The 12,353-nt window shown below is 42.4% G+C and overlaps 1 protein-coding gene across 1 annotated transcript; it reads right to left on the bottom strand.

Moving 5' to 3' along the window:
• Positions 1-1,561: 1,561 nt before the first annotated feature.
• On the bottom strand, positions 1,562-12,078 carry lin52 (lin-52 DREAM MuvB core complex component). Its single transcript, XM_080043109.1, has 6 exons — positions 12,033-12,078; positions 10,857-10,931; positions 10,730-10,767; positions 10,543-10,609; positions 10,246-10,329; positions 1,562-1,873 (listed from the first exon to the last, which is right to left on the bottom strand). Exons 1-6 carry the CDS (start codon positions 12,049-12,051, stop codon positions 1,818-1,820), a joined length of 339 nt encoding a protein of 112 aa, XP_079899235.1. The 5' UTR covers positions 12,052-12,078; the 3' UTR covers positions 1,562-1,817.
• Positions 12,079-12,353: the final 275 nt, after the last annotated feature.

Genomic DNA, 12,353 nt, shown 5'->3' with positions numbered 1-12,353 from the left:
GGATGTAGGGGTGGACGCTGGACGGATGGATGAGCTATTTTTCCCTCTCTCTCTCTCTCTCTCTCTCTCTCTCTCTCTCTCTCCATATGGATGATCGGCTCTGCGGGGACTGGCCCGTTGACAGGCAGCCACCATATTGAAGATGTCAGGTCGCCTGTAGCGCTCAGCAGACTGAATGGTCATGAGTCGGCGTCAACAAGTGGCCACATGTAACCTGTCCCAGCCACGGCAGGGTCACCTCCAAGATTTCATGAACATACAAACTTTAAGTGAACATTTTCATTCAGGAATTACTCGAAGACAATGTTGGGCCAATACGTTTTTGTGATTTCTCCATAGTGCAACAGCTGGTTATCAAGAATTGACTATGTTTTAAGTTGCAGTAGCCTAGTGGAACATTGGGTACAAATTCTATGTAGCTACTTGTACTGTTTTATTTTATTTTTTTATGTTTTCTCTCATTTATACTTGGGTGCCTAACAATGTGCTCATAAGGGATTGCCATAGTAAACTATGGCAATCCCTTATGAGCACATTGTTATAAACACTGGGGGAGGATTCATAAGCCATCAAGTCTGCAGTCTTAAATGTTAATACTTTTTTAAATGTATTATTAGCCTTTTTTTAAACAAAAACATTAGATTGTGTGACAGGACAATTTATTGATATGATCTGGGGCAGTATTGTATTGCCACATTTTTGATAGTGTAAAATGATATAGATATAAGAACAAACAAACAAAATATAAGCCTTCTGTCTCAATGCCACCTCCATCGTGCTGCAACCAGGCCATGGTGCGTTGAGGGCTCAACACACTCCACCTCTCCCTGTCCCAGGACGCTCCTGCAGCAGCACACACTGAGTCTCTCTATAGAAATAATCCATATTTGTCTGAGGGGTGAACCAGGGTCCGCTTGAGAGGCAGGGGGTTGAAGCCACGGAGGCAACGGCGGCCTCTGTCCGTGTGAATCGGAAAGGCGATTAGGGGCTTATTAGGGGCCCGGGGAGAAGTGTAACTTGTTGGAAGTGAGCGGCCGGAGCCCCAGCGACATCTCCAGCCGAGAACAGTCCGAGGCATTGTCTTACCTAATTATGGCCGATGGACTTCTTTTTGTTTCCCATTCGGCATGCCTGTCTGATTCTCTTTTGGCCTGGCCGCTCGCTCCGACAAGGCTGAAGTGTGCTAATTAGAAAAGAAATGGTCCTAGTAATTATGTCAACTCTCATTAATGGCGACGACAATGAGCAATATTATTTTTTACACAATGCTTTGTGTAGGGGACCCTGCTTCCAATGCTCATTAAATGGAAAACACTCATACGCCAGAGCTCCCCAACATGTCCACGGACGGACAAGTGCTGCACTTGATGAATTTGTACAGGCTCCAAGTTATTGCCCTTATTGAAAACCTGCATCATCTCCAAAGTCAGCTGATTTGGCTGCAAACTCAATCACTCAAGAAGAGTTTAGATAAAGGGGGAATCATATTTTCATTTTAAAAACTTTATTATAAAACTTGACAAATTGCAACAAAAAAACTCAAATCAAGTTTAAAATAGAAATAAGAATAAATAAGGAACAATTAATCAAAGCAGGTCTACAAAATACATCCACTGAGAAGTAGTAAATCATTGGAAGTTTCCATAACTGTGAATGCATCTATCTAAGACGGCAACAGGTGCACTGAGAGGAGCATTTGGCTCCCATTAACGGCTTTGTTGTGAAGATCTGAACATGTTCAGAGCATATTGGATAATGTGTGGATCTGGTTCACCTTGCGCTCCCAAATCTTCTGTTACATGGAAAAAACTGACTTGTCACTTCTTGGGCCTCTCCAAGATGTTCAGAAACTTCCCTCTGGTCATTTCCCGGGCTGGAAAGCAAGAAGACATGATATCAAATATACAGGAGAGCACAAAAAACAACAAAAAAACAGGCGAAGAGAGCACCCCCCCTCCCCCAATTATTATGAGAGAATTAGTCACTAGTTTGCTTTACCAACCCTTCCAACAATCCTTGATACATTGGTAGAATCGCTCGTACATAGCATCTGCCTGCAGCTCCTACCGCTTCACAACAGTTGTTTAGTGATGCAAGGCATGTATTTAATATCGGTGGTGTCTCGCTGTGAGGTAATTTATACAAACATCTGTTCCTTCAGTACATGGAAAACAACATAAAAATGGAGACTGGCTACCTAATAATTTGCTTGATTGCTGTCTCAATGTAGTGAAGGACAAGTAGTCATACATTCATTAAGTGTCTGTGTTTGCTATTCACAAAGATGACAGAATAGTAGCAAAATAATTCTGGAATACAGTCATGGCTGTAATAAGTGACAAATAACCAAATAACAATAAGGCCCTACACAACAAGTTGTCTGGGTGGGATCCAGTGAACCCAGTACCACAGACCGTCACACAACAGAATTGTCCCAGCTGAGAGTCCTTTGTGAAACTTGTCTTAACTGGGAGAGCAATTTCTTTTAAAACACAAACCATGGCATCACTACTGAGACAGCAGGGACTTTACTACAGCATCACCAGAAACCCTTGAGAGGCAGCATCCAGATACAGTAATTACTCTTTGTTAAAGATGAGAAGAGGCCCTACTCTCCGCTGCAGCTTTTATGAGTGGCAAATATCACCTCTGCAGCTCGACACTGTTTTCCAACTTACCTTGTACGTCACACAAATACAGTATAAGACTACAGAGCAGCAGACACAGGATTGATTTCAAATGGGCATTTAGCAGAAAGTCATCTAGCTTCACGACGCCTACAAGAATGTGATGAAGATCTGGACTGGCTGCTGTGGGCCTGTGCACTGGTGTGATGGGCCCCCGCCTCCCTCTGCCTGCGGTGTCTAATGAAAAAGCTGGGCCAGTTAGTAATTTAGATGAGTTGAGTTGCCCAGTGTGGAATGATAATGGTGCATCTGGGCGTGGGGGCCACGTCACCTTGAGGTGTCCCTCATTAGGTTAAAGATGATGCTAATTGGAATGGGACAAATTCATTTTGCACCTTGCTGTCTCTTCAAATCGCCCCAAACTAAGTCATCAGGGGGACCACTGGACATGCATAGGGTGCTTTAGAATGAAATGAAGCCATCAAAATTAGGCGCAGGAAAGCAATTACATTGGTATGACCCTGAAGCCGCAAGTACGTTGATGTATTTTTTTTATTAGGAGCAGTTGCATTAGGAACAGTAAAGGCTTGCAGTTAATATTTCAGATTTGTAAAGGTGTCATGCTTCTCTCTCTGCTATTATCACATTCTCCATCTCTAGATGAGCCCAAACAGTAAAAAAAGATCAAGGATGGCTGTGCCACTCCTCCCGAGACCCCTCGCCCCACTGAGCGTCTAATTAATTATGGTTCACTTCATCCTTCCCCTACACCCATAGAAATATCATTGCCTTAAAGAACCCATTAAACATAAATCAATGCTCAATTTTACGCCATGTGGCTCTCTTCTTGTAAAAAGGAAAGACGGGGAAAAGTGTTTTGATTGGCAAGGTGAAGGTGGGCTCTGTGTTGGTGATGACTGGCCAAAGCACCAGCAAGTTACTGCGCAATATACAATTAAAAAGATTCAGCACAAGAGGAACTCTCAAGGCAGACAAAGTGGGGTCACTGGAAGAGCTAAAACAGGACTTTTTGACATGTCACGACAAAAAAAAAACTAAACAGTCCGTTCTATTCATAGCCAGAAGTATCCACATTTGTATCTGCATTTAAAAAGGTTTATATGCTTGGTTGAGGTGGAAAAGTTAGTGTATCGTTTAAAAAATGCAACAAAGTGGAATAAATCATGACGTACATGACGTACATGAAGCATGCCTCTTAAATGTCCACTCAGGACATGAAAAATGTCAGGAGCCGAAAAACAGTGAAGTGAACAATCTGTAGCAGCAATGAGGAGAATTTAACTTTCCTCAAATAAATATATATAAAATGAACAGATGTCTCACAATTGAGTAAAGCTCTTTTAATTTTGTCATGTCATTGCCCCGGCCCCCTTTCTTGTGCAATGGTTTAATGGCACCGGACTTGATCATTTTGCCAAAAACTGTTTATCCCGGTGCTCCCTAACAATTTACATAACAGTAGTAGATTGAAATTTATAGATCAATTTTCTTCAGTGGATTATCTGGAAATTATTAGTTTATAATTTGTGCTACATTTGGATGGAAACTTGGCTGGTGTGACAGTTAGCCAGCCTGCAATACCAGGACCATGAAACAGCTAAGTGGAATTCAGCCATCATTAACTTTATAATATACAGCAGTGACATGTCAAAATGTCACCTGTGGAAAAAAGCTAATGATATCAAGTAGTACAAATGTCCAAATTAACAAAATGACTTGAATATGACTTGAGCTCATTACAGTGTTAAGTCATTTTATTCAACAAATTATTAATGTAAATACATTTTTTTGCCACAAGTGATGGTAAATTCTAAGTCTCAAACGCATATACCCAAGCACTGCACACTCACCTATACACACAAACACACACAGGCTTTGTCATACAACAGGGCAGATCAATACTGATTAGGGGGACTTAGAGATTTGTTTAGTTGATTAGAAAGGTCAATTACTAATTTTGCACTAAATTAATCAGCATCTTGTTACATACTAAATTACACCTTATGGATTCTGCGGACAATCTCCTTGCCCTGTTGATTTGTTGCCATCTAATTATAATTTAGCCGCAACTGGTCTGAGATTCCATCACAGCAGAACACGGGTTAGCAAAGCCGACCACATCATGCTGTTCCGAGTAACATTAGCAATATTAGATATGCTACATCCCTTGACTGAAGTTTGTTTCACAATTTAAAATGATTTTCATCCACAAATAGACACAATATGTAAACAAACAGAGGTTGTTAGGTTATAATCTCAATAAGGGCTAAGGTTAAGAGAGACCAGTATGGGGCAGATAAGATTGCAACAATGGAGATTAACCTATATTGGCAAAAAGCTAAATATGCCCTGAGGCTATTTAAAATGTCGCCCTTTTTTGGGGCAAAATTGAACAACAAGGACCAAAACTACACTGTAGGAAAATTCTGTGGAGTGTGCTACCAAAATCTTTCTGCAATTTCCTATTCTGCTCTGGCAAATAATTTTCATTTTGAGTCTCAGGTGGCTCAAATGTAAATGCAGAGGAAAACGCGACGGTGTAACATCTCACTTTCCCCTCGTTTACGGTGAGTGATCTGGGTGTCATTGTCACAGCCCGCTCTCCCCCAGCCCCCACCACCACTCCCCTGTGTATAAAATGAGAGTAATCATCACCCCTCCCCCGCCCCCCCCCCCCCTGCCCTGCCTCCCTCGATGGCACGCACCCGGTGAGCGGCTGGACCCCTGTTTAGCTCCTAAAGACAGATGACCACCCGGGTTAACTGGAGTCCTGGACCCCGGCCCGACTGCCCCAATTCACTTTCATTAAGAGTTAAAGAGGACTTATCTGACCCTCACTGCCCATCTCCGAGCGCTGCTCAGCTATTACGGCCTGTAAGCTTTATTTAATGGATTTAACATCCTCTTTCGCCGCCCCTCTTCCCCGGGGACAAGGGAGACATGGAGGAGATGAAACACACAAGCAAAGAAACACTCGAAAGGCACACACGTTCAGCCCCAAGCATACACCCCCGTCTTGCAACACATACACATGACGCTCATGTTTGTGTTCAAAATTCAATTACCCACTTATTGATACTTCACAGGGATATTTAAGATGCAGACACGAGCTGTGATTTCCCAGGGGAGCCACTGGTTCCTCTTTATGTCCCAACCGAGAGGGCCCACCCCCTCCTCTCCTCTCCTCCTCCCTCTTCCATGCATTTTCGCCTGGCTGACACACGCACATGCACACACACACACAGACATAAATTTGCACACCAAAACAAACACATCTGCACCTCCCCAACCCCTGCCCCAGCCTGCGCCTGTTCAAGAGGTGTCCTTATTAATAGGCAATCAGTCAAAAATCATTCATTAAAAAGCCTAAAAGGTTTTACACCCGCGCTATGATTAGCTGGGAACGGAAAATCCAATGAATTCCTAATGCCTTTATGGAAATGAGGTGTCATTTCCGATCTGCTCAGGGAGGCGGCAGGCAGGCAGAACTGTGGAGCAGTGAGCGTGTGTCTGTGTGGTAAGCTCTGCCTGCCTCTGCTTCCAAACAGATCCGACACTGATCCCGCTGAAGGTGTGGACAGCCTCTATCAGATAGCTGCTAAACCCGGCAAGGAGAGACTCGTGTCATCCTGTTGCAAAAATGTGTGTGGAAACTGCTAAAGATTTTCTAACAATGCAACACTATAGCAGTGGCAGGGCTGTTATGAATTAGCACGCACGATAATTCAAAATATATATTTCTATGGCGGGGCAATTGAGACCACTAACTGCTAATGGTTAGTGAGTGTTAAGATGATAAATACTGAGCCTCTAAAGCTGGACCGTCCTTGATCCTTGTTTCACTTTCCGTCGCCTTCAAACCACAACACGGCCATTCATCGCAAATATGGGCCCACGGAGACAGGGGGAGAGGTGAAAAGACGAGCCCAGAGGAGTGGTAGAGGTGAGGAGGAGGAGGAGGAAGGGTAGTGGCGGTGGTGGGGAGGCTTCCCCTGTTCCTCATTCAGCGGCTGTCAGCTCAGGCACTTCATAACCGCCCGCCCCGCGGTCAGCCCGCCTGATGGATTGATGGAGGCACATTAGCACCAGTGGGGCCCGGTGAATGCAATCATATTCAGCAGCGGCATGCTTCTAATAGGCCGGAGATTGATCCTAAGGGTGAGGAGGAGGAGTGGGTGGAGGGGAATGCGGGCCCATTAGGAGCTGTCAGGGCAGGGCGACCTTCAGTCTCACCTTCACACAGTGCGGACACAACAGGGGGTCAGCCTGGGTCTACGCAGGGTGACATCACGGCGGAGAAGAGGTGCTACGTGAGAGACAACAGGTGGTCCTACACCTAGAATAACCAGAGTGACGTTGTTTTTTGACTAGATATCAAAGTTGTTTTCATTATGGTATGGCGTTACTGGGCACAAAAGTTCAAAGTGTAGGTTAAGTTTTTCATATCTGGGTGAAAAGAAAACATTTGACAATTTGTCAATATTTGTTAAAGGTGGAGTCAGCGACTCTGGAGAATGCTTTTTGTTCAAATCACTTTTTTCGAACTGTGTGCCTGCTTAAAAAAAATACACAGACTATGCTCTTTAATGTTGGGCATGTTTCGAGCTAGCCTGGTCGTACCAGACCATCGTACTTAATTGAATTTGTACAGAAGGTCTGGAATCGCTCAATTGACAATTGACATTGTCTGTTATAGTTTAAAACCATTGGATCTGCCAACCAATCGCATAACGTTTGGTCCGGACCTATGTCATGCGCCGGCTTTTGAGCCACTCCATCTATTCGCTGAATGGACCGCCAAAAATCTGGCGGAGAAAACCTAAAAATATACCGTCGGCCCAGACTGACTACTGAAGGGAAATGAAAATTGACCGGAAGTACGTAGGCAGGCGCTGCCAGGCTAGTTTCGAGCTAAGCTGGGCCCACTTTGTTCGCATTCCTTTTTGTTTACATTTTAGTTTACAGAGCCCAGGCTGTGTATTAACACTAGATTTTTTCCAACATACAGTAAGCACAGGTAGCTGATCATGAGGAGATATTTGACAAAATGCTTTTTTTACAACAAGCGTTGTTGACTCAATAATTAAAAGCACTAATTTCCTTGAGTAGTAACGCATTCATTTTCTTTGATTGGTTTCAACATGTTTTCTGTCAGAAAGAGGATCTAAAATTAACAGTGAGCCTACTAGAACTGAAGCCTTTCTAAGTGTTGAATGGTGTTCAGTAGCCTTGAGGCCACAAGTGTAATAGAGCACCATCACAAACTCCAGCAGTTTGGTGCATGGTAGCTAGGCCCTCCAGTGCATCCCGAAGGAACACTCAGCTTTCAATTACCTCCAATAACAGCACTTATCAGAGTCCTCAGCTTTCCCCAGAGACTCAGGGCTTGATGCCCGAGCTCAGCGGCCCACGACAGGGGCATTCATCACGGGGCGGAGGAACAGCTGGGGCCTGAGGAAGAGGCACGCGTCAAGCCCCTCTGGGACTAGACCGGGCCAGCGTCACACAGACGCTGTGCTGGTGGGAGGAGGGCAGGATGGGTATTGGAAGGGTGGTGGGGTTAAGGGTGTGTTACAACCCCATACCCTTTACATCCATATTAAAGGTGAAGTCAACGATTCTGTAGAATGTTTATTGTCTAAATCACTTTTTGTCAAAATCCGTGAATATATTCTCTCGATACTCTACCTGTGCGTACCAACTGTGAGCTGAAAAAAATGCCTATGCTCTGTAAACGGGCATGTTGCTAACTACGATGGACCCCCTTTGTTAACATACTCTTTGTTTACATACCAGTTTACAGAGCTTAGGCTGTTTATTAACACCAGTTTTTTAACGCACACACAGTATGGGTGGGTAGTGGATCTTGAGGAGATAATCGCTGATTTTGACGAAAAGTGATTCTGACACCAAGTTCTCCAGAATCGCTTACTACACCTTTAACACATATGTACAAACATGAATATACAGCTGTGTGTGTGCAGAGGACAATTTGCAAGTAAAAGCAGACACCAACAGGGGTGCTGCTCAGGTGTTTTCTAGGCATAGGGGGAATGGTGTTGTTGCAGTAAAGTTCCCCTCTCTCACTGCAGCAGGCTGTGTGAGTTTTCACTGCTTGATTGTGCGCTGTCCATTAACCAGCTTCCTCTTTAATGGTCCACATGTCGAGCGGGGGGAGGGGCAGTAAATCCTGGCCCCTGCCCCTCGCTCCGCCGTGCCTCTGCGGAGGCTCGTTTACGGGGACTGAAGAGTGCACAAACATGATGAAAAAGTAGCTGAGATTTACAAGGCCTCCCCTGACAGCCAGGGAAAAGGAGAAAATTAAACCAGAGAGCATTAAACAGGCACCCATTACAGGGCTGCTCCGACACCAATAATAACCATCATTGTGTCCCGTCATCCCGAGGTACACGACATGATTGCAAAGCCTGCGGGCCTGCACCTGTGACAGCTAACATCTTTATGCCAGCCAGATTACATGCTTTTCCGGGTTTAAGGGGAGAAGCCAGGGAGATTAAACACTTTTTCAACAAAACAAATGTGTCACATCATGCGGTCTTGCAACATATGCTACACAATCTATAGCCTGTTACTAAATAGTTTGTCTTTACTAGGCTTTCCTGATTCCTGTATTATGTCTAATTTGATATCCGTGCATTATACTGTTGCAGTTTGTCTAAAACATTTCAATAACTACTGCAGAGTCAACTCTCCTGCATAAAATCAGATGATATCTTATGAAAATGTTCTCTCAAATTTCATCAAAGCCTTTCTAGAATTATGTTTGGCATCATTGGATTCATACGTACAGGCTGTCTTTATGGAGTTCAACCAAGCAGTGTTCATTACAAGCCGTTTAAAACGTTTGAAAATTCAACAGATTGACTGAAAAACACAATGTGCATTTATTTATATATTCTATCCCACTAAGAGGAGAGAGGGTTATTACACAATTCTTTACGGCTTGTGAGCTTTTTATACCCGACAAAAATAAATATCAATTTTTTTCTTAGGAAAATATGAGCACTTAGCTACATCTCTCTAATCCACACTCTATAAGGATTATGACAATGGAAGCAGTGGGGAGTGGATTAAGAACTTGATTTTGCATCCATCAAACACTCCAGCACTAGTTGTATGGGCTCCTGCGGTCGTGCCCTTATTTCTTACCTTTTTTCACTGTAACAAGATTGTCCTAAATCCATCGTTTTAAACCTCAAAGGTCATTTATTTATGCTGTTTGACAGGGATGGGAAGGTGATTATAAGTGTCCCAATTTCAACATTATCATTTGAGTCCTTGTATAAATCTTTGTGCTACAAGCTTTTGTTTGGGTTGTAAATTTGGAAACACACACAGGGATTTCTGCCGGCTGTATGCAGAAAGGCTATGAGCACCATCTAGTGGTAACATGAGACTAATTTTGCAGCTAGTGATTGACCTCAAATGATGTGTTTTACAGCTGTTTTTTCAACTTTTCAATGAATCAAGTGTTGTATCAGAAAAGGTAACATACAAAAACATTTCTAAGCACTTCCATATATGCAAGAATTGCCTAGACTGTACATTATAGGGGTTGTGTTGTTCATGTACTCACACTCCTCTAATCCCAACTGGTAGGCGAGGTTCTGAAGTCCTTTGACCTTCTCCATCAGGTTGGCTGTTGTCAGACTACCCAGCTCTAGAGAATGATAAAAAAAGGAACAAGATGAAAGCTCCTAGCAAAATGTGACTAGTTTCGCATTACATTTGAGTGGAAAATACATTCATAATGATCATATCATTTGTTTGGATTATATTTTAAAGACTATTTCTGTCCCCTCTACCTAAACACCAACTGTTGCAGGTGGATGGAAAATGTGCGGAAAAAAAATCTTAATTTTTATTACATTACCTTTTAACATTTCAATGTCCTCACTCTCGAGTTCAGCCATCCACTTGGGGGGCGAATTAGTGATGGGCTGTTATGTGAGACACAACAGAAGTCTCATTAGACAACAAAGATTTACTGATAATACGGATATAATGTCTAGCCTGTTTAATTTTCCCGTTTCTAAATCAATCAAGGGAATATAACTTACATTTTTACAAGATGCAGCAAATTCTGCAACCCCAGGCACTGTATATGGGGTTAGAGGAAAATCAAGATTACAACCATTTACAACACAATGCCATAAATATAAAAGAGCAAGGAGAATGTAAACTTACACTGCTCCGGCCAAAGGTCCGGTGATGCCCTGTCCAACTTCTCGAAACTCAGCAAAGAGGACTCAAATTCGTCACCTATTAAAGTCAAAGAAAGGTATTTTTTGTTTTTTAACCTTTTTATTTTTGGGGAAAATGCATTAATTGCATATTTGTAAAGACATAACAAAAAAAATAACACATTGACAAAGATTGAATGTCCTGTATAGATGAGCTTTTACTAAATGTTGTAAATAGGCCAAGAACTGTCTCAACCGTCTGACCTGATCTACATGTTTAAACAATAGGTCTAGTAATAGTGCCCTTTTCTATGTCTTGAAAATCATCACGCTATGATTCATTTATTTTTAGTTTTAAAACAATACTTATGTTTCATGTGCCTGAACATGATCCAACTGTTGGAAAATCTCATCAACTAGCATTTAAAGTAAAGAAATTATAAATCCAACATAGCACACAATGTGAAATGAAAATGGCCAATTTACTACAAAATGAAATTTTGGACAAGCCATAAATGTTTTATAAAAGGCTACTGTAAATAATCTCATGTAATATCTATGTTATATAATTTAGCCATTGGATATGGTATTAACACCAACTAACAAAACGTCTGATATGACATCTGTATTAAAGTGGCCATATTTAAGACAATAAAACATTAGTTATATGATAACAAAGCTAAAATAATGTAATTGTTACTTTGTAAAGGCCTATACAAACGTTGTCAAAATCCCAGCATAAGTAACAACAAAAACCTCGAGGGCGAAGCAAAACGGGGAATATGGAAAGACCACCGTCAGGAAAAACCGTAACCAATTACGACGTTGTGAAACACAAGACTGTAACTGTCACTCATAATACACACCGAGGTTAGTCAACCTGTATATTTCAACAGCAAGCCTCCTGGAGGTGTGTGTTTTTGTATCAGGTCAGGGGTTCAGTCTTGTTTTCTCAGTGCTGGTTCCCTCAACACTGGACAATCACAACAGTGGGGCTAGTGAAGGCTTTAGCCAACAGCCGAAACATCTTCAAGCAATTAAAATACGGCGCAAACATTTTTCTATCGCCTCGAGATGTTCGTGTAAACTGGCGTAGGAGTTGATAACGATTAAACCAATGTAACGACGTCAAAGGGTACCATTTAATCACAACAGAGCAGAGTAAGAAATTAGAATTTACCTCCATTTGGAGACGCCATCTTCAGAATAAGCACGTGACAAACGTGAGCCAATGAGACCAACCGTCCCCGGAGTTGACGTGTACCGGCGCAATTTACAGAAACGCCACCAGGCGGCCCACAGGTTTAGGTCATGGTTTAGGTTTATTGCAGAGTGGAAGTCATTATTATAGCCTACTTTATCATGGAGTACATTTTTATGGTATTAATCTCATCTACATTACCATACAAAACGAACTTTTGTATATATTCTTAATTTGTTTAAAATCACTGATTTTGTTACTGTAGCCTTCTGTCTTTGCCTGTAGGCTGTAATGTATTTT

This window comes from Ammodytes marinus (genome assembly GCF_949987685.1).
Source record: "Ammodytes marinus genome assembly, chromosome: 15".
NCBI lineage: Eukaryota > Metazoa > Chordata > Actinopteri > Uranoscopiformes > Ammodytidae > Ammodytes > Ammodytes marinus.
Note: the sequence above shows the minus strand (reverse complement) of the source record. Positions and strands in the feature narration are given on the sequence as shown.